Raw genomic sequence first — 22,724 nt, 5'->3', positions numbered from 1 at the left:
TTTGCCCAAAAGAAACACAAGCTGTTGGTTTGAATGCAGTAGCTCTCTATAGAGAGTACTGGGGGCTTAGGTTGAAAACTTGAGCCCCATTTAGGAAATTTATACTTGAAAAGACACATAGACCTACCCAAAACTGCTGGGAGAGGAAGAAATGTGCATTTTTTTTCCATAGGAAAAAAATGACTGTTTTACTTTTGAATTTCAAGTAAGTGGTTTGCCTTTGGATACACAGAGTCAGGAAAAGTCAATGCCCCTCAGAAGAACCTCCTTCCAGATCTGAAAGTTAAAGGGAGCCAGCAAGTAGACAGCCTGTTATGCTTGATTGTGATGACCACATGGGTCTACTTGATGAATGGAAGTGGGGGAGGTGCAGCAATGAAGAGCTGGGCTGAGTTTGGACATGTTCCATTGGCACTTACTGACCTAGCCCATGGAGGCTAGGGGCTACAGATGAAACAGAGAGAGAAAGAGCTGAGTAGTGTGAAGTGCAAGGAGTTGTGTGGATTACTAGCCTGTGGCTGGTACCCACTGACCTAGCCCATAAGAGCTAGGCATGAGCTGAGAAGAATCCAACTAAATGAAGAGAAAGGTGTTTGACACATGAGCTGGTGTAGATTGTGCAGTTTGATGGCTTGCTCTGTACTGGACATTGCTTTGGATGCAGATGCTCAAAAGTTCCAACAGGAAGAAAAGATTCTTCATATTAAGGCACATGCTTGTCTTCTAAGAGTATTGGTTTTATAGGGATGAACAATTTAAACACTGGCTATCTATAATGGGGAAGGAGCTCTGGTGGTGTAGTGGAAAAGGCATTGGACTGCTAATCAGAAGGTCAGTGGTTCAAACCCACCAGCTGCTCTGTGGAAGGAATATAGGATGCTCTACTTCCATAAAGATTTGCAGCCTCAGAAATCCAATGGGGGTCGCTATGAGTCATAATTAACTGGATGGCAGTGAGTTTGGTTTTGGTTCACCTAAAATGGGAGGGGATAAAGGCATGAAGTGCCTGGCTTATACACTTCCATGGGTGTGCTTCGTCTCAAAATTAGCCGGACAATGGAGAATCCCCGCTGAATAGTTTCCTCTTTTCCTGATGGGTCTGGGGAAGAGAGGGTGGGAGAAGATGCTGATAGGATTCTATAATTCAGCTGTGAGTAATGGTTTTTAAAGGGTTAATTGTGATTGTAACACCTGTAATTGCAGAAGCAGTAACTGTGAAAAAGTGGATTAAGGTGGGGAGGTACTGCTGGACTGGAGTACAGTGACTAAATGGAAAGTCCCTTAAGGGTTTTGCTATGCTGAAACCTTGTGAGACTCAGAGCAACAGAATGATCTTCTCTCAGTGAGGCCAGAAAGGGTGACGATGAGACAACTTTTGAAGAACCCAACTAGATGAGCTGGAGTCACCTACCGCAGACTTGAACGGTTTGGGATCTGAGTAACCTCAGCTTTAGCACTCTTTGCCCCACTGAAGAACTAATTGCTAATTGTTATTTTGGACCGGTAAAATGAATGAGAGGAGGAAGTTAATCCTTCAAGTATGAAATGACCAATGGCCAGAAGAGCCAGGGGGTGGCCTGTGATGCAGTGAATTACTTAATATGACCCTTCTAACTACAGGTCTTTGTAACTTGCACCAAATGATTGAGTGGCCCTATGCACATGAGGTGTTTATAGACCACCAAGGGGAGTGGATAGCTTGCTAATAATGTTAATAAAGTGCATGGCACACTTGTGGGGGTGGGATCATGCAAATAAGGTTATAGAATCCTAATGAGGGGATTGGTCAGTTTTATCATACCACTAGACTTAAAATGAACCATCCCATAGGAGGAAAGGGGACCTCACAACCATCAAGAAAGAAGAGCTGGGAGTAGAGCATGTCCTTTGGACCTAGGATGCGTGAGCTGCTCTTAGACCAAGGAGACAGAGGTGTAACACCAGAGACAGTGAGAAGCAACAGCAGAGAAATGGCAGCAGCTGAGGCAGCAGAACCAGGAGACAGGCAGGAGATAGTATGGTGGGCTTCTTGGCCCATGGAACAAGAAATCCGAGTGCCTTTGGGCAGGAGGCTTGCGGGTGGAGTGGGGTACATCCAGGCACTTATTGGCAGAGCTAAAGAACTTTGTAACACATACCTGAGTAGAGCAGAGGCCAAGGGCCAGAGAGAAGTGTGCCTGTGGGCACAGCTGACAAGAAGCTGTCCTGACTGAAGAATTGTATCCTGAGTCTTTCCTGAACCTGAATTATAACCTGTTACTTACCTATTAAACCCCATAACAGTAAGTATCTGTGAGTTCTGTGTGACGTAGCAACAAGTTATCAAACCCAGTGGAAAAGTAGAGTCCCATGGGAGTGATTGGTAAGTATCAGAATTGGTAAAAAAAAAATTGGAGAGAGGCAATGTGTATGTCTGATCTCCACCTCATAGAAATGAGCCTTGGGCAGTTGATGCTGATAATGATTCTCTCTCCCCCTTGAGAAGTTAGAGGTAAGATGACGTTGCCTCCATGCCATTTTCACACCACATTTCTTAGCTTCGCCACCCCACCCTGCTTTCCTCACGCCCTTCTCCTAGGAGCACTGCGCCAGTTTATCACTCAAATGAGAATCTCTATTTCAGACTCTCTTTTTGGGGAACCTGACCTAAGACAGGACTTGTCTTTTCTCTCTTCTTCTTTTTTTTCATGATTCAAGTAACTATATTTATTTTTTAATGGAAACTTTTTGGGGAAGTACAATATACATACAGAAAAATGGACATTCAGATCAGTGAATTTTCAAACTAAATCCATGTTGCCAGTACTGTTATCAAGAAACACCCCAAAATCCCCATCATGGCCCCTTCCAGTAATTACCTTGCCCTCAAGGATAACCACTATCTTAATTTCAAATACCAAAGTTTTACAACAATTTGTCTAAATGGAATCAGAGAGTATGTTCTGTTTTGTTCCTGGCTTCTTACACTCAAACATTATGTTTATGAGGTCTAATCATGTTGTTGTAAATTATTTTCATTGCTGTATGGTGTTGTGTGAATATATGATGATTTATTTATTCATTCTATTGTTGATGCATATGTGGGCTGTTCCTATTTGGGGTTATTATGAATACTGTGGCTATCAGCTTACACTCCCACAAGCAGTATTTGAGAGTTCTGGTTGCTCCATATTATTGTCAAGCCTTGAATCTGTCTCTTTTTCATGTTAGCCATTCTGGTGGTTGTGTAGTGATATCACATAGTCATTGTCTTCCTTTGAGGACTAAAGAAGTCAAACACCTTTTCTTATGATTACTGACCATTTGGATAATCTCTTTTGTGAAATATCTATTTTTCTATTAGCTTACATTCCTTTTTCTTATTGATTTGTTACAATTCTCTACACATTCCGAGTCTTTCATCAGATGTATCTGTTGCAGACACTTTTTCCCACTCATTGGCTTGCCCTTTAAGCACTTAATAGTGTAAGACAGGAATTTTCAACTAATAATATAGAGTGGTTAGAAGCAATTGCTAAGACAAGCAGCTCTTTAAGTACATTGCATGTTGTATGTGTGTCTCTGTGTGCACACACGGACACATGAAGAGGAGCATATTCACAAACACACATGCATGAGTGTCCACTCAATGGCTGTGGTGTCAGAAAGCACTGCCAACAATGCCTTTCCTTTTCTGTTGGTCAGATGGTGATCATAGTAGCAGACGAGAACATTTTTGAAAATAGAAAGGATATTGGCTACAGTGGACTTATGCTGGCTCTAGATACAAGTTACCCTATGAACTGAAAAGGAATATACACACTGCACATGCTTCTGCTATTTACGTAAATCATTTTCTCCCTCACTAGTGAATCCTCAAATGTTTTAAACATATATCTCAATGGGTTGCTAATAATTACCACAAGCCACATCTCCTTGTCCCTCTTTCGGTTTCCCATCTATAGCTGTGATAGTGTGATCCCTCACGAGCACCAGCGCATCTGAAGTGAAGTGCTTCTGCACCACTGGGTGCTGGTATGATGCTTGTGGAGAGGAAAAATATAGCTCACAGGTTCTAACACTATCCATAAAATCTGTTTATGTTAAATGCAAAGAAAAATAGTACAAGTATAAAAGTCCAAGTTCTGCTGCTAAAATATAAAATGCAGGTATGTATGTATATATGTACATACATATATTCACCTATGGAAAAACAGACATGTGGACACAGAAATGTAGGAAAAAAAGACCAAAAAGTATATACTGACATGTATATAAAAAAATTTTAAGAATTTTTTTTTACAGTAAGCATACATTGCGTATTTAACCAGAAATGCAATACAAGAATTTTTTTATTGCCTTTTTTGAACTACTGAAAGGAAAGAGGTCATTTCCTCAATGCAAAGTATCACACCTTTGCTGGGGTTATGCTACTTCAGGGAAGGGGTATTGGCTCCTTTGGCTTCTCAGGTGAGCAGCTCTATTTTCATAGGTACCTGACATAATTTTGGTTTAGGACTCTGGACTTGGTAAAATTCTTATTAGCACCCCATTTCACTCCTAAAGGAGCTCTGGTGGTGCTGTGGTTAAACCAAAGGATCAGTGGTTTGAACCCACTAGCTGTTCCATGGGAGAAAGACCAGGCAGTCCACTTCCATAAAGATATACAGTCCTGTAAACCCTATGCGGGATGCTATGAGTTGGAATCAACTCAGTGGCAGTGGGTTTGGGTTCACTCCCCAAAGTGTCTTAGTTTGGACAATAACCAAACCAAACCAAATGCACTGCCGGCGAGTCGGATCTGACTCATAGAGACCCCTCCTTGGGTTTCCAAGGTGATAGCACTACGGAAGTACATTGCCCAACCTTCCTTCTGAGAAGTGGCTGGTGGGTTTGAACTGGTAGCCTTCTGGTTAGCAGTCAAATGTCTTAGGCACTATGCCACCAGAACTCCCGTTTGGATAATAAGATAAAGTCAATCTATATTTTCCCTCCACATTTTTGACCTGAGGAAATGATTTAAATTTCACCACTCTGCCACCCAGTGATTTTCACAACTTACCTGTATTCTAACAGGGCTTTCCACAGGTATTCTACAACAATACACTTTAAAATCTGAAAGGTGTAAAACTTACCGGCCCCTCAGAAATTTCATTGTCGTTAAATATGAAGTTGACTTTGGCATTGGGAGACAGCTTCTCAGCCTGCATCCAAAACCGGACCTGCCCCTTATCCAAAATTTCAACTGCCAGTTCTGATTTAACTGGAACAGCTATGAAAAATAAAAACAGAAATAGTAATTATATTATAACAAATTGTTTACTAGTAAAAAATATGGCTTGCCTTTTAAGCATTTATGTTCTACAAGTAAAAAATAATCAACAAAAATGGAGATGTAGCACTTAGCTTCTAGCATAAACCTGGAGGCAGGGAGAGCATTGTAGGGACAGCCTCAGAGAAAGGCACACAAGACCTGAGTTCTAATCTTGGGACTGTCACTTTGGGTAAGATTCTCACCACCTCTGAGCTGCCCCAACTATATCATTGAGGAAGATGAACTCAACTTCTTGGGCCCTTTCTAACTAACATCTGTGACTGTTTGCTGTGGTCATTGGTTAGGTTTAATGAGGGGCAGAGTCTGGCCTGGCCCCAGAAGAGTTGAAGACAAGCCCGAATTCTAGCAATAAACTGTGTAACATTAGGTATGTCACTTTGTAACTCTGGGCCTCACCTGACTTGTCTATAAAGAATATAATCCTGTAAATATCCTAATTAGCCAAGATGTTGTCCAGCTCCAACATTCTGTCATTCACTATCTTGATTACCTGAAAACATTTGGAAAGGAGTGAAATTTTATTTTATTCAATAATTTAACTCACTTTGGGAGTACTTTTAAATGTTTTTAACATGAATTTTTAAAAAGGATTAATTTTGACTATATTTAAATCCTATCCATACCAAAGTTACATTAGTTCATTTTATTTCTAAGACCACGCAAGATTTTTAGAGGCAAATAAGTGAGTCACTATTGAGAAGTTAATTTAAAATATAGCATGGCATGTTTTACATAGAGGGTAAAACAGCCATTTGGTATCTCAGATTTATAACTGTATCACTTAAGCCATTTGATTCCAAGTGAAAATTATTAACTTGGCTGATATCTCTCAAAACCTGTTTTGCAAAATTTTGTAACTAGAAAACATTCTCTAGAATGGCTCATTCACCTAAAGGTGGCTTCAGGACGTACTTTGTGGAAAAACATGGTTGTTTTTCAAAGTTTAGTTGTTTTTAGCTCCCTTCAGGGGAAGCATCACCTTTTACTTTCTCTAAATGCTTCTTAAACTTGTCTCAGAATTTTAGCATGTGGTGCATTTTAAGTTACAAGTCTCCCAAACTTGTACCAAATGTAAATGAATACATCTTGGTATTTATCCTAAAATGACCTTTTTCAAGTTTCAAGGGATGCTTTTCATATGCATTATTCTATCTTCATTATAAAATTTAGTTATATATTCATCCAATTTTGAAATGAAAGGAAGCTTTGGTATCATCTACTGAGATGGGCTTTAGGAGTCATCTCATGATCTTGAACAGCTACTCTCTCCCTTAAGCCTTGTTTTCTTCACCTGCCTGAGTGGATATTTTCTGCCTCACAAGGCTGTTGTTGTTGTTGTTGTTATTTGCCATCGAGTTGGCCCCGACTCATAGCGACCCCTCTTGGGTTTCTGAGGCAGTATCACTATGGAAGTAGGATTGCCCAACCTTCCTTCCGAGGAGTGGCTGGTGGGTTTGAACCGCCAGCCTTCTGGTTAGCAGACAAGTGCCTTAGGCACTATGCTACCAGGCTATTAAGAAGAGTAAATATGGTAAGAGAATAACTTAAGATACTGCAACTGAGGACCAGTGCTCAAGGAAGGTTGGTACACTTTCTGCCCAAACTTCACTGATGAGAACACTGAAACCCAAGAAGTTTTAGCAGCAGAGATGAGAGGAGAATTACAACCTCCTCCCTTAAGTCTAGGGCAATTTCCTCCATTCTGCATTCCTTCTGATCTGCAGTTGCACCCACTCTGAGGAACACTGATAGTTTTCCACTGTAAATATAGTGTCTGAGGAAAGTGGAGGATGACCAGATCCCTGTGTGAGGAGAGTGGAGGCTGAGTTTTCTCTGTATAAGCTGCTCATGCTTGCTACAAATAAATCTTGAAGGAAGTGGAAAATAAAATCTCTTCTAGAAAAGTTTGAGATCCCATTCTGGGGAATCTAATATATGAGTGATAGGATTACCTTGTAGACTGTGGGGGCCCTTGGCCTAGAAGAGAGGTCCAGAGTGTCAGTGGGTAGGGAGAGGGAGGGCCCCTGGAAGCTTCTGCCTCCCTTATTTTATTGTTCAATGTCTTCTCTGATCAATAAAAACATTGTCTAGGGAATGCTGGCCACCAAGAATCACCATAGATGGCCGATATGTTAGGCACATACAGAGAAAGCCTTATGTGTTAAAGGAACAGTCTCTAGGATCAGACCACCTGGGTTTAACCCCATGTACCAGTTGTGTGGATCTGGTCTAGCCAATCAACCTCTCTGTGCCATAGTACTGACTTTTTGAGGTCATTGTGGAGTTTAAATAATATACCTCGTTTAAGGACCCTACAAAGAGCCTAGGAGCGCTGGTAGCATAGTGCCTAAGGCACTTGACTGCTCACCAGAAGGCTGGTGGTTCAAACCCACCAGCCACTCCTCAGAAGGAAGGTTGGGCAATCCTACTTCGTAGTGATACTGCCTCGGAAACCCAAGGAGGGGTCGCTATGAGTCGGGGCCGACTCGAAGGCAAACAACAACACAAAGAGCCTGGCATATAATGAATGCTCTTTAAATGTTGACCATTAATGTTTTGGTACCTCTTTCCTCTTCCATTTTTGCTTCGGCAACACCTTACGACCCTTGGTTGTAAAATAATATATTGGCATTTATGTGTATGTATGTATGTTGTTGTTGTTGTTGTTGTATGTATGTATACAAGTGGGATAATAACTAATGTCTACAAATAAAGAGATATTTTGCAGGGAGTTGATTATACTTAAATATATCCCCCCCAAAAACCAAACCTTGAATTTCTGATATATATGTATGTATGTGTGTGTGTGTGTGTGTGTGTGTATTCAAGTAAGTTTCCTCTTCACACTGCAAATGCTGGTAAAACAGACTAGGCTATTTTCTGTTTTAAGTTTTATGTATTTTTATTTTTTCCCTTTCTCTCAGCTCTCACCTTCCTTAGGTTTTCTCCTCTGCCTGTTAATTTGCTCCAGCAAAATATCTGCTATTTGTAGATTTAAAGCATATGTTTAGTGGTTTTCAAAATATTTTTGAAAACAACTTAAAATAGGAGAATTTATTGTGCAAAAGGTTAAAAGTGTTTTTTTTTTCATCTTGTAAGAAAAAGGACCAATGTAGAACCTTACAGAATCTGAAGAAAATGACTTAACATGTATCAACATTTACTAAGAAAAAATGTACTCTTGAGAAATTAGACATGCTGCTTTGACCCTCTATCATCATCTCTCTAAAAATATTCCTGAATTGACCTGGTTAATCTGATAGTAGCTGGAGTGGTGAGGAGCTGGAGCTGCAATATTTAAAATGCTGCTTCAATGGTCTAAGAAAAACTGCTTTGGGTTTGGAGAGTTGATATTTGCATTCAGAACTGTAGTTACACTCTTGGGTTCTTTCTGTGTGTTTCTACCAAAATACCATGCTGGCCTCTAATCAAAGGATACCTGAGTTTGTTGCTCCCTCCCTCCTAGAACCAATAATTATAGTCCTTATGCTTATGCAAAATTAAGTATTTCAGAGTAAATGACAGTGACACCAGGAAATCGCTAATGTCTTAATTAACTCCACCTCTAAGTCCATATGGCCACTGGACTCCTGGAGATTAAGGTGTCTTGTCTCTGCACCAACTCTCCATCTTTCCTCATCTGCATCCTTACAGCTAAATGTAAATGTTTGGACAAGTTGTTGCAGAGACATTTAATCAGTGTTTATTGCCTGATTAACTAAATTAACAAGTGCTGCTGTCTCTCTCCATTTCTGCTGTTTAGAAATAGCCACCCCTCCTTGGGTTTCTGAGGTGATATCATTACGGAAGTACATTGCCCAACCTTCCTTCCGTGGAGTGGCTGGTGGGTTTGAACCGCCAGCCTTGTGGTTAGCAGTCATATGCCTTAGGCACTATGCTACCAGAACTCCCATGTTTAAGAGTAGATGGTGGAAACATTACTGTGGTCTGCCTCTCTTTTCAGGCTCTGACCCTTTCTGCCACTCTCTGCCTCATAGCCCTATGAAGATAAAGAGAAAAGAATAGCCTCTTGGGCTCAGACACAGATCTTCCATTGCTAGTGAGGTCTTTTAGGATCAGTGTTCAGTTTAAATTAATGTTTTTTTTTTTTTTTTAACCTAAAGAAATCAAGGATCAACTGACAACAAAGATCAACTCTTACAGAGTTTCCATTTGGTAGTTACTATAAACTAATATGGAGTTCCTCAGGGGTGCAATGGTTGATATTCTCGGCTGCTAAACAAAAGGTTGAAAGTTTGAGTCTAGCAAGGGGTGCCTTAAAAGAAGAGTTTGGTGATCTGCTTCTGAAAATTCAGCCAGTGAAAACCCTGTTGAGCCTTGTGGACGATGAAATACCTCATGGGATTTGCTTTCCTAGTTGGGAGATTTATGGGCATGGTTTAATGAGACATCCCAGTCAATTGGCCTAATGTTTTAAGTGTTTTGATTCTACCTCCTAGTTCATCGCATGGTGCCTGGCATCTCACAAGCTTCTGAGAGGCCCTAGGGTGTGACAGATGGTCTCTATGTGTCTGAACAACAGAGGAAGAAGAAGAGGCAAGAACTGGAGGAGAAACTGGGTTATACGAATAATTGCATCTATGAACAACTGCCTCCTTTGCCATGAGACCAGAACTGTATGGGGCCTGGCTACATTAATGAATGTTTGGTCAAAGATTCTATGAAAAAAATTTGATCAAAAGTGGGAAATATGTGGAACAGAATCTCAAATTCTTATGGAATCTACACTTTCTGGAGACATTGAGGCTGGATGACCCCTGAAACTACTGCCCTTTAAACCTTAAACCAAACTATCCCTTGAAGTCTTCTTTAAACCAAATTTTAAAAGTCTGCCTTAAGCATTGTGTTTTTTTAAAAACTATTTATATGGGATAAAATTGACCATAGCAATATGAAAGTTTAGATGAAAAGTTTAGGGGAAGTGAGACTATCTTAATGCTGGTGAAATATTTGGAAATGGATAGCAAAAATGGTTGTACAACTTGAAGAATGCAATCGATGTCACTGAATTGTACATGTAGAAATTGTTGAATTGGTGTATGGTTACATGTATATTTGCACACACACACACACACACACACAAAACTAAGAAAAAAAAAGGTAGAACCAAACAAAAAACAAAAAACTTTACGGAGCACAGTTCTACTTTCTACATGGTGTCACAATAAGTTGGAATTGACTCTATGGCAAATTTTTTTTCTGTGGTGGTTCAAACCCACCTGCCACTCCTCGGAAGGAAGGTTGGGCAATCCTACTTCCGTAGTGATACTGCCTCGGAAACCCAAGGAGGGGTCACTATGAGTCGGGGCCGACTCGACGGCAAACAACAACAACAACAACAATATTACTATAGCTATTCCTTTTTCAGTGCCTGAAAAAGAAAGCAAAGTCCAGGGAAATTGAAATGAGTTGCCCAGGTTCAAACAGTGAATCAAAAGTACAGCAAAAAGTGAGTCTAGGCCAAATGTTTATCTTCCACACGATTTGAAAAATCAACTTAAAAAACACCATTCATGACATCACTTTGCCAATTTTATGGTGAATAAACACACAGGCAAGAAATGACTTGCCTGATGCTAGAGAGCAGGTTCTCCCCTAGAATTCAGAACGCTGAATCCTATGTGCAAACAACATTGCCACTCTATTCTAAAACAAAGTCCATTAGAGAGCATTACAGCTGAGACCAACATTCAACAGCACTCTGTCTCATGATCAAAAACATCATTTCTTGGAAATTCAAGAGAAGTTAGGCAATTGGTTCTAGGGCAGTGTTTTTGTTTGTTTTTCAATCACAGTCTCCATTGAGAATTTAGTTAAAGTGATGAATACTCACCCTAGAAAAATATACACATACAAATGCACAAACTTTTGTGTACAATCTGGGGTAGGTATATAGTTTCTAGATTTATGAAACTCCTCTATTAGTAGTAGTATATTTTAGGTATTATAGAGTGAAAAAAAAATCCAACTTTATAAGAATGAATGTATGCTGTCATTCTCTATTTGTTTTCTCAAGCTCTCAGGTGTAACTTTCTGTATACTTCACTACTTTGGCCAATAGGCACTAAAGGCAAGAGATCCTATCAGATTGATGGAAACTTCAAGGTGTCATTTCAGACTTCTTTGTGTTCTCTTAGGTGTCAACTGTAAAATTTAATATTTTATGTTGAAGGTGCTTAATTAAAGGGTTTGCAGGAAAGTTCAGAGGGATTCTTTTTCTGACTGAGGCATCTTTACCTTATTTTCCGAGAGTTTCAAATGAAGCTAGTGTCTTTATATTGTTTTCATTTAGAGATATGACTCTTCCATTAAGTACCAACATTAAATTACTTAGGAAGAGAGTAGTTGCTTAGATGCCATTCAGTTGGTTCTGACTCAGTGACTCTGTGTACAATAGAACAAAAACGGTGCCCTGTCCTGCATCATCCTCACAATCATTGCTATGTTTGAGCTCATTGTTGTGGCCACCATGTCAACTGATCTAATTGAGAGTCTTCCTCTTTTTTCCTGACCCTCTACCAAGCATGATGTCTTTTCCAGGGATGGCTCCCTCATGATAACGTGTACAAAGTACATGAGACAAACTCTCACCATCTTCACTTCCAAAAAAAAAACAAAAACAAAAACAAAAAACTCACTGCCATTAAGTTGGATCCAACTCATAGCAACCCCTCCTTGGGTTTCTGAGGCAGTATCACTATGGTAGTACATTGCTCGACCTTCATTCCGAGGAGTGGCTGGTGGGTTTGAACCACTAGCTTTCTGGTTAGCAGTCAAATACCTTAGGCACTATGCCACCAGAGTCTTTATTTCTTTCCTGTCTTTTTAATGACCTTTTGCTTTCCTCATCTATGATGTCCTTGATGTCATCCCACAACTTGTCTGGTCTTCAGTCATCAGTGTTCAATGCATCAAATCTATTCTTGAGATAGTCTCTAAATTTAGGTGGGATATACTCAAGGCCATACTTTGGCTTTCATGGACTTGTTTTAATTTTCTTCGGGTTCAGCTTGAACTTGCGTAGGGGTAATTGATGGTCTGCTCTGTAGTCATCCCCTTGGCTTGCTCTGACTGGTGATCTTGAACTTCTCCATCATCTCGTTCCACTGATGTTGTCCACTTGATTCCTAAGTATTCCATCAGCAAGGTCCACATGGTACAGTGAGTGACTATTCCCAGAAGATATGCATGTGATTCCAAAATATATTGGTAAAACATGAAGGACTTAAATTACTCAGATGTTACACCTATGTTGCCTGACACTTTTCTATGTGACAGAGCGTGAGATATATTTTCTCTGTTTGGATCATTTGTATTTCTGAAGAACAAATGGCAAAGCAATAAGAAGCAGCAATTTTAGAAAGCATAACCACAAATGTGTGTTCCATTTTATGTTCTCAAGAGCCTCTGTTCTCCATCCTGTCAGATTGTTACCTGACCTATCCCAGACCTACTAAAATTGCTAAGTCCTGTGAATACATTTTGGACACTTACTTGGGAATTTGTGTTCATGGCTGAGAGCAAGTAGACGTGTCAATTCTGTAGAAAGAAAAAGAGAATATTTAACCTTAAATTAATAAGAAAAAATTCACTTTATCTTGGAGAATACTTGAGAAATTAAAACAGCATTAGACTTATTAATGAATTTATTGTAACTTACCTTCTTCATCTATTAAGTAGCTTGAAGCTATTCCATCAGTATCTGATACATCACAGGAATAAATTCCCAAGTCTTCCATCCCAAGTTCCTTAAAGGTCATTTTTGTCCTTCAGAACAGAATAATTTTTTTAGAAATGAAGTTGCATGGGGTCACTGGATCTATATTCTCTGCCCTGTCTGTAGGTAGGATGGAATTTGTGCATGCTATTTCCTGTGTTTGGAACACTGTTCCTATCCTCCTTGCTGGGCTAAAGGCTACTGTATATCAATACAGATATGGCATAAAGAAGCATAGCTGATTAGTCCTTGCTGGGGAGCCTGAATTTGTTCCCCCATGGGGCAGAACCTGCTGTTGGTAATGCAGGGTGCCTCTCCTGTATCATCATGTGCTCCCCTTTTCTGAATTGATTATATTGGTTGGTACTGCCTGTTTCATTATCTATATCCTCTAACTATATAATCTCTGTGCCTGCAGGGGCAGGAACTGTTTTGTTTACTGTTGTATTCCCAAAACCCAATACCTTGTCTGGAACACAATATATGGTTAATAAATATGCATGGAATGAATAAATGAATGAGCGGATCCATGGTCTAGTAGCATTGTGTTTTCTAACTTTGGTGAATCATATTGCCAGCCAAAGGAAACACTGGAAGAAATATTTATAGTTTAATTGTCTTTTTTTTTTTTTTGACCAAATTATGTTTTAGTTCAAGAGCTTAAAGCAGAGTGACAGAAAAATATCTTTCAATTATATTCAGTAGTTTCTTGCCGTTCTCCAGCTAAATTGCTATTTCTTTCTTTAATTTCTGAGGTGTTTTGGGTTTCATTGTAATGGAAAAACTACTTTAAATACTTTGCTGTAGTGAGTTCAATTCAATAAGGTTGGCACTATAAGAATACGAAGTAAGATGAAATAAAAAGAAAACTAAGAATCTTAGAGCTGAAAAGAAGTGATAGGTCAATAAATCAATTCCCTCTCCCCTCCTCCATTTTACAAGTAAAGAAATCTGAGGCGCACAGAAGTTAAATAGCTTGCCATGGTAACACTGGCGGAGATGGAATGGTTACTTGTCTACTATGTGCTCCTCATTACCGAGTTATTTTTGTTCATAAATCATGGTGAATAGAGCACATGAGATTATTATTAATCCATTTAATTTACCATATCTTGAAGCAAGTGGCAAGCTCTTCACCACAACACCCCATAAGCGTCCTCATCAAGACATTAAGGTTCCAAAATTTCTCGGAATTAATGACAATCATCTTTAAAGTGGAATTTTATACTAAGCAAAGCTTTTCTAACATCATAAATGAGATATCATATGAGAAAGCACTTTAAAGAAACTACTGTGAGGATTGTTATGTTTAAGGTTTATATTCATTATGACTTTTCACAATACAAGATATAAGATATTTGCAGCTTCATTCCTTATTCCAAGTAATTAAAATTGAAAGCAAAGAGCTTACTTCATGCTACTGTGCTGAAAAGGAGACCCATTATTACCATTGAAGCATTCTTACTTGTTGCCTTTGCTTTCAACTTCTAACCGTGGAGAGTCCTCAGTGGGCACATAATCCTTGGACCAGGTGAACTCAGAATTTGGAGACATCTGATCACATTCAAAGTTCAAAGAAATGATGCCATCATCATCCACACTTACAACAACCTCTTTGGTTCCTAGAAGATAAAAAAACAACATATTGATACTTTTAAACTAAGTAAGAATTTTTACCTTGGGCTCCTTTACTGTAGCCTTAAATAAATCAATTTTCAGCTTTCTGTTTGTATAGGCTCAGTGCCTTGAGCCTATACAAGAGAAATCCCATATTCTCACTGAGGACTCATAGTCCTGTTTGACAAATCAACTTTCATACTGTAATAGGAAATTCAATGAAGGTGCAACATTTCTTGTGTAGAGTCAACACTATGAACAGTATTGTTTGTTCAGGGCTGGAGAAAAATTGGTGTTATCCTACCCACATTTTTTTTGCTCAATCCCTGATGTGACTGATGGTACAGTTATGGTAGTGAATTGATTGTAAAAAAGGGGACAGGCAGTCTGGAAAAAAAATAAAGTTGAATGGTCCTTAAAACCAAAACAAACCAAACTCACTGCCATCAAGTTGGATCCAACTCATAGTGACCCCTCCTTGAGTTTCGGAGGCAGTATCACTATGGAAGTAGATTGCCCAGTCTTCCTTCTGAGGAGTGGCTGGGGGGTTTTAACCTCCAGCCTTCTGGTTAGCAGTCAAATGCCTTAGGCATTACACCACCAGAGCTCCCTGAATGGTCCTTACCAAGACCAAATAATTCATGATTTTGCTTCAAGAACACCTGCCTTCAACTAGTCATCAGGAAAGGAGAACGAAACTAAAGGGAAATTGGCAGGGAGAATATAGAAGGAATAAGAATTGCCTATTTTCAATGTTTAAAGTTTGTGAATCATGTCAGAATGGAGAAATATGTGGAAACCTGCTCTACAACCATGAGTCAATCTAAAGAGGCCCCTCTGGAGTAGAATGATAGCAATCTAGAAATAACTGTTACCAAACTGTATGGAAATGTAAATTGAAATAAATTTTGAGAAATATAGATGTTTGAAAAAGATTGGTGTTTGGATTTTAAAAGAAAAAAATCACAGGAAAAAAGAAAATAATTCAGTCTGTGTTTTGAATTATTTTCTTTGTGAAGTTATATTAAATCATACCTGCATCTAATATAACATATCAAAGAATTTATACAGCATAAAAACATTCACATGTATACCTACATCAATTTTGAAGGAAGTAAATGCTCTTCTCATGTTGACATTCATTCACTTGCCAGTCTAAACTTGATTTGTTTCAATATTTTAGAAAAAATATATTAATCCAAGAATGGTACCATTTTATTTAGTTATTTATTTTTTTAAATGATAGAATACATTCCAACAGATATTTTGCATGGGTACCGTTCAATAAAACTTTTCATTGGAAAAATCATTGCAAAACTGCTCCCAAGGGAAAAGCAAGTAAAAGCCAGTGACCAACCAGCAGAGTGACTACAGGGTCTTGGTTCCTAACCCCGACAGTCAATCCACTTTGTGTCCTTATTGATGGCAGTGTGGGTGTCAGTGATAAACCTCCAAGGAGTGATTTTCAACACATGTAAAGCTTAGAGCAAACTAGTTCTAAGAAAATGTTTTAATTACATTTAAAAAAAAAAACAAAGGGTAATTTTCAGATAAACTGAAATAATAAGCAATTGAAGGTTAATGGACTGCTAACCAGAAGGCTGGCAGTTCAAACCCACCAGCTACTCCTCGGAAGGAAGGTTAGGCAACCTACTTCTGTAGTGATATCACCTCGGAAACCCAAGGAGGGGTCGCTATGAGTCAGGTCTGACTTGATGGCACACAACAACAACAACAAGTAAGGAACTTTGGTGATGTAGTGGTTAAAGCATTTGGCTGCTAAACCGAAAGGTTGTTGGTTCAAACCCATCAGCCACTCCCTGGGAGAAAGATGAGGCAGCCTGCTACTGTAGAGACTCAGTGTTGGAAACCCTATGGGGCAGTTCTACCCTAACCCACATGGTCACTATAAGTTGGAATTGACTCACTGGCAGTGGGTTTGGTTCCATAAGTGAAGTGTCTATCACACTTTACATTTAAAAGGCTATGTCTATTCCATTAAGAAGCTCTGGTGGGACAGTACCTAAGGCATTTGACTGCTAACAAGAAGGTTGGCAGTTCAAACCCACCTGCTGCTCGGCAGAAGGGAGATGGAGCAATTCACTTCTGTAAAGATTTACCTTCTTGGAAACCCAAAAGGGAGTGGCTGCGAGTTGATATCGACTCGGTGGTACTGAGTTGAGTATATTCCACTGGAAGTTGGAGGCTAGGCTTTGTTCCTATTCCTGATCATACTTGATGTAAACTCTACCATCCTTTGCAGTATAATAAATATTAAACAAGTGCTCTTATTAAAACTTAGAAAAGGGCTAGCACTGAAGAAAGTGCACATTAACATGGTTGAGTCTCAAAGAGAATATAAATAGAAAAATTTCTGTATTGTTAGGAAGAGGAAAGAAGTCCTTCTAGAATGGATGTTGACTAAACCTTTCATTGCTATTTCCATATCTGTTTTGGAGCCATGGTAGGTTGTTCATATTAATCATTCATGGTCTTATCTGTAATCCCTTTTAAAAGGAAATGAATCATCCATATGCTTGCTATTTGTTATATTAAAGGTATAACTTAAGTTTGCAACAGAAAAAATGTATGGGCTTAGAATCTTGTTTTTAATACAGTGCAGGATTTGATTTTTCTGCAATTAAAGGAGTCACAAAACTGGAAGAATAGGAACAATTTAATTGGCTCAGCTTTTCTCTCAATTCCATACATAATCTTTGCACTGTAACACCTCACCCATCTGGAACTTTGCTGAAAACTAAGAACAAAGGTACACAAGCTTCTAATAGACAGTACTAATGTTACAAAGTTCACAAACTCATATTCCTGGGCACTACTCACTGGAGACTATCACAGACTGTCACTTGAAATCTATTTATATTTAGCTTAAGATGATTCTAACAAGCTTCATTGGTAGGCTCCCCTCAGCAGATTAAACTAAAAAAAGAGAAGGATTAAGAAGCTACTGTCAGCAGATACCCTGAGAATAAGGGAAATGACAGCAAGAGAGGAGACTGAAAAACTAAAAAAACAGACACAAAGACAATTGGTGAAAGGGCAAATGGCTCCTTGCCCCATAATGACATTACTGGGTTGCAACAGTGTACAATAAGTAATTATGGCTCTGAGTCACACAGGAAAGGGTGATTAGGATTCAGTCTACTTCATCCAAGAAGGTCATAAAGTACTTAATGAAATGTGTAACATATTTAAAAAGAATTTTCTCAAAGCACCTTAAATCATATTTGAAAGACTTGATGCTTTGTCAGTAAACTTTCAGGTAGATGGAACAATCTAGTATTTGAAACAATACTATGTCCGTGTTTTCTGAATGATCAAATTTGACCTTAAACCCATGTAACTTTGAGAATAGGAAAACCTCCTCTGTTACTATCTCAATTGCCTCTGTTACTAAGAGAAGAATATAGAGCCATCTCATTGGAGTATTTTGGAAAATTATTCTCTGTAAAGGACTTTGAGGTTTTCTGTGAAAAATGAAGTGAAACAAAAAGATGTTATTTTTAAGTCCCAAGCAATATGCATGTTTCCACCTTAAACTATCATTATTTTGCAGTTGGGTTCTAACATAAGAAATGTTATAATTTATACTTTTAGAAAAAAGTGATCTAGTTTGAAAGTCCTAGATCATAGTTTATAACTTAAAATTAACTGTAATGTCAACTAGAATCTAAGAAAGTTTTTCTCATCTGTGAAGATTTTCTTGCTTCCTCAAGTCAATTAGCACAAGGTAAACAATATCTGTGCTGAGTAGAAAAGAAAGGCATGAATGTTTCTTCAGTTTATACACACAAAATTGTGTCTAACTCTAGGTGCTATTAAAATTGTTGATTTATTTGAGTAAACAGGCAGTAAAGGGAAGAATTAAAACTAAACACGTAAGATTTAAAATAATCAAGTCCTCATTAAAAGATAACTATTTGATTGGATTTTCACTTTTTGAAAAGTTGCACTGAGTGTTTAGTCTACCAAGAACAGGGTTAAATTCTACAAAGACAAAAATTTTGTTTGCTATATTTTCCATACATGTTATTTGTGCCAGAGACTGAATTGAAAAACAGCTTTAAAATGAAAAGATCATATTAGAATTGCAATATTTATTTTGTTGGCACTTGTTTTATTAAACCTTAAGTATAACACCAATATTTTAATAAATAGATAATATGAAATAAAAATAATAATAAAGAAAATATTCCACAGCAGTTTGCTTCTGGTTTATTTTGTTGTTGTTGTTGTTATGTGCCGTCGAGTCAAACCCAACTCATGGGGACCCCTCCTTGGGTTTCCAAGGCAGCATCACTACGGAAGTAGGATTGCCCAACCTTCCTTCCGAGGAGTGGCTGGTGGGTTTGAACCGCCAGCCATCTGGTTAGCAGGCAAGTGTCTTAGCCACTATGCTACCAGAGCTCCGCTTGGTCTTCTCCCTGACAAATCAATGACACTGTCAACTGGCTGAAAATATCATCAAAGTCTCAAGTGTTTGAAAAATCAAGTTCACTGCAACTATTTCCAGTACTTGTTACTTTTCAAGGCACTCTGGTGGCATAGTGGGTAAGATATTTGGCTGCTAATGAGAAGATCAGTGGTTCAAACCCACCAGCTGCTCTGTGGAAGGGAGATGCGGCAATCTAGTTACATAAAGATTTACAGCCTTGGAAAAGCAATGTGGGTCGCTATGAGTTGGAATCAACTGGATAGCAGTGGGTTTGGTAACTTCTTAAGTATGTTTCTTTAATTGCATGATAATTTTCATTAGAAAATAATGTTTAGTCAAAATAAATTAATTTTGCAAGGAAAAAAGTACACTTTAACTAAACACTAGACTAAACACATTTCATTTAAATATAAGACAAGTTTACTGTCTTAAAATGACGAATGCAGTTAAGTTACAGCTTCTACAGTATTTATTATATGGATTGTGAAGCTGATGTTATCATACTCTTTTAATATGACTATTCCAATTCTGGTAATGTAGTGCCTAAGGCACTTGACTGCTAACCAGAGGCTGGCGGTTCAAACCCACCAGCCACTCCTTGGAAGGAAGATGGGGCAATCTACTTCCATAGTGATACTGCCTCGGCAACCCAAGGAGGGGTCACTATGAGTCAAGTCTGACTCAATGGCACATAACAACAACAACAACAACATTCCAATTCAAAGCCTTCTGTTACAGTTTAGTTTTAGTTTGTTAACATAGTTATTTGAACAAAGACAGTTTTTTAGAGTGACTTAGTAGACCAAGTATTTTAACTTTTAATGGGAAATTAAATTGAAGTTGCATTATGAAAAAAGTAGATTCTTCCTGCATCCTGGGCTTAGGAATAGAGGAAGAAAAGTGTTTTTGGAAAATATAAAGAAATTATTTGGGACAATGAGGAGTAAATGTGAGGGAATAGGAATCTAAAAAAGATATCACTTGGAAATTTAGAAGTAGGCAAAAACAATTTAAAATGAATTTGGCATCTTCTTGCATATGAAAAAGGGACATGTTGGATTATAGATTTCTCCTTTATAACAGGAAGTAGATAAGTTCATTGCAGGGCCAATTTTCCACATATTAAAATCTAGAAGGAATTAATAATAGGATTTTTAAAATAAGAGTCCTGGATACATAGTGGGAAGAAAATTCTATTGTAATATTACAAAAGAAACTTATATGATATTCAAATGAATGAATATCATTTCTAGAAAAACCAAGACCAATGTATTGACTTATAAAGCAATGAACACATTTCTAGCAGACCCCAGGCTGATGTACTGGACAGTGCTTTGTAGAGATTAACCTGGCATAGTGTCAGAACTGAGAAAGAACCAGAGAAAAGTACAGCTACAACATTCTCATGTTTTGTAGAATGCTACATGGCTATATTGAGTTTTTGCCAAGCACTGAGCTACTGCTGATTCATGGCTGAACTCTGATAAATGCCTAAAGGGCCATCCATATTCTCTAAAGTTGATTTATGCTGGATCAAATGGTTCACGTACTCAATGGCAGGTAGCAAGTGGGATGTTTTGCTACTGAAGTAAAGGAATCTCTTACCCAGGGAAAAGCCCACCCTATACACTCACAAAGTGGGGCTAGAAAAGAGGGCCAAAATTTGCCATGACTTAGATTGTCTCAAAAAAAGAGCTGTGAACCTACTCAAGCAAATAAAGAATTCAGCTAAGATTGCCAGAGATTTGGCTATTGAAAATGGAAGAGATTATTTTGGCCTGAAAAGTTTTTGAGAGTTGTCATTAGTCAGCTGCTGTAAGCCTAAATAAATCCTCAGTGTGGATACAAAGGGCTATCTGATAGCCCAGAAGGCATTTTGTGGTCTCCCCAGGCTTGGCCCAGGGCTGAAAGGAACTGTTTGGAAATTGTCATGTTCTCACTGTTCTCTCCCCTCCAAAAAATGATTTTTAAAAAGATGAAATTTAAAAGCTGAAATAAAAATCATAGTAAACTGTTCAAATACACCCATATCTTTCAAAATAGGAGACTCTTTTCTCATATAATTTTAAAGTCTTTTACATCAGCATTAACATATCATGTTTTGCAACCTTTATTATTTGTCATTCTCTGTGATGTGCACATGTTTGAGGGTGGGGCAAAACAGAAGCAGATAGTAGAGAAATAATCTGCTCCAGGTAATGCTGACTTGCCCTGTGCTGAGTTGAGAGCCACTGTTCTAATGTTAATAGATGTTAAGTTAATAAGCAAATGCAACTGCAGTTTTCTATGTTAGCCAATTGAGTTAACCTTTAATAGTCAGCTTAGCTGCTTGCTTCAGCATCCTTCAAGACTCCTGTGTGTAACTACTGAACACACATTTGCATTCCAGCCCTACCAGTTTCTGGGACTAACCAGTTTTTTGAAACTGGAATGTGAATGAGCCCTTGGTTAGTAGGCTGTCAACTCAATCCCAACTCCTTATTCCTACAGGTACTGCTGCATTCTTCTAGCATGTCCTGCTCCTGGTGACCAAGCCCAACTTCCTATAACCTGGAGCCTGCTTTGGACTTTGCCTTGTATCTGGGTCCTCCTGCCCATCACCTGACTCCTCTTGACCTCTGTTTCTCTGATAATACCTGCAGCTCTTTGTTGTCCTCCAGGTCACCTGCTGCACCTTGGCAGGTGTCTCTCTTATCTCTAGTCTCATCTGGCTCACCTTGGCTGCACCTGCGCCCTATGTCTGATGTGATCAACCACAGGTAATGTTTTAAAAATATCAAATATCAAGGCTAGAAATGCCCTTTTATGTACTAACCAATGTAAATGAAATTTTAGCTTATTCTTTTTATAGGTCTTTCCAGCTAATTAATAGGTATCTTGATAAAGCACAGTACACTTAGCCCACTACCTGGATCCTCATTACTGGCACTCTTAGACTTTGTAGCAATGACTGGGCTATATCTTCTTGCATGTTCTTTGACTTCAATAGATCAGTGATCCTACTAGCCCTGGTGGCTTAGGTTATCTTTCCACAGGAATTCAAATTACACCTGAGGTATCTTGGTGGTTATATTTGTGGCTTATTATTACATGATGAGTTTTATTTTCTATCTGAAAATTTAATAATGTTTTCCAAAAGAAGTGGTTCTTTTGAAATAGCAACGTAGGTTTCAAATGCCAAGCTTGAAATCGATAAAAATGCTTTCCCCTCCATTCTAACATAAAATAAATACCTCAGTAAAAGTAACTTATTGCTATTGAATAACTTAAACAAATTCAGACAACTTTAGGCTCCATATAAAGTTTTACAGGGACTTATAAAACCTCATTTTACAATGTATTAAACTATAGAAAAAGTTTAATGAACAAGTTACTTTGAGGATAAGGTGCACCTGACCCAAGCCATGGTCTCATCAATAGCCTCATATGCATGTGAAAGCTGGACAGTGAAAAGAAAGAAGAAGAAGGCATGCATTTGAATTTGAACTGTGGTGTTGGCAAAGAATACTGAATATACGGTGGACTGCTTAAAGAATGAATATCAGTCTTGGACCAGCCACTCCTCGGAAGGAAGGTTAGGCAATCCTACTTCCGTAGTGATA

General features: G+C 38.5%; 1 protein-coding gene across 1 annotated transcript in view; it reads right to left on the bottom strand.

The window, feature by feature from the left end:
* Nucleotides 1-22,724, bottom strand: part of MYOM1 (myomesin 1) — a 156,746-nt gene that overhangs the window by 28,550 nt on the left and 105,472 nt on the right. The window contains exons 22-25 of the mRNA XM_042780221.1: nt 14,518-14,674; nt 12,996-13,102; nt 12,830-12,874; nt 5,115-5,251 (exon numbers count right to left, since the gene is read on the bottom strand). Of these exons, the coding sequence (XP_042636155.1) occupies nt 5,115-5,251; nt 12,830-12,874; nt 12,996-13,102; nt 14,518-14,674 (446 nt within the window). The remainder of the gene's footprint in view (nt 1-5,114; nt 5,252-12,829; nt 12,875-12,995; nt 13,103-14,517; nt 14,675-22,724) is intronic.

Source organism: Orycteropus afer, unplaced genomic scaffold, assembly GCF_000298275.1.
Source record: "Orycteropus afer afer isolate SDZICR_OR568_19922 unplaced genomic scaffold, OryAfe1.0 scaffold00028, whole genome shotgun sequence".
Lineage (NCBI taxonomy): Eukaryota > Metazoa > Chordata > Mammalia > Tubulidentata > Orycteropodidae > Orycteropus > Orycteropus afer.
Note: the sequence above shows the minus strand (reverse complement) of the source record. Positions and strands in the feature narration are given on the sequence as shown.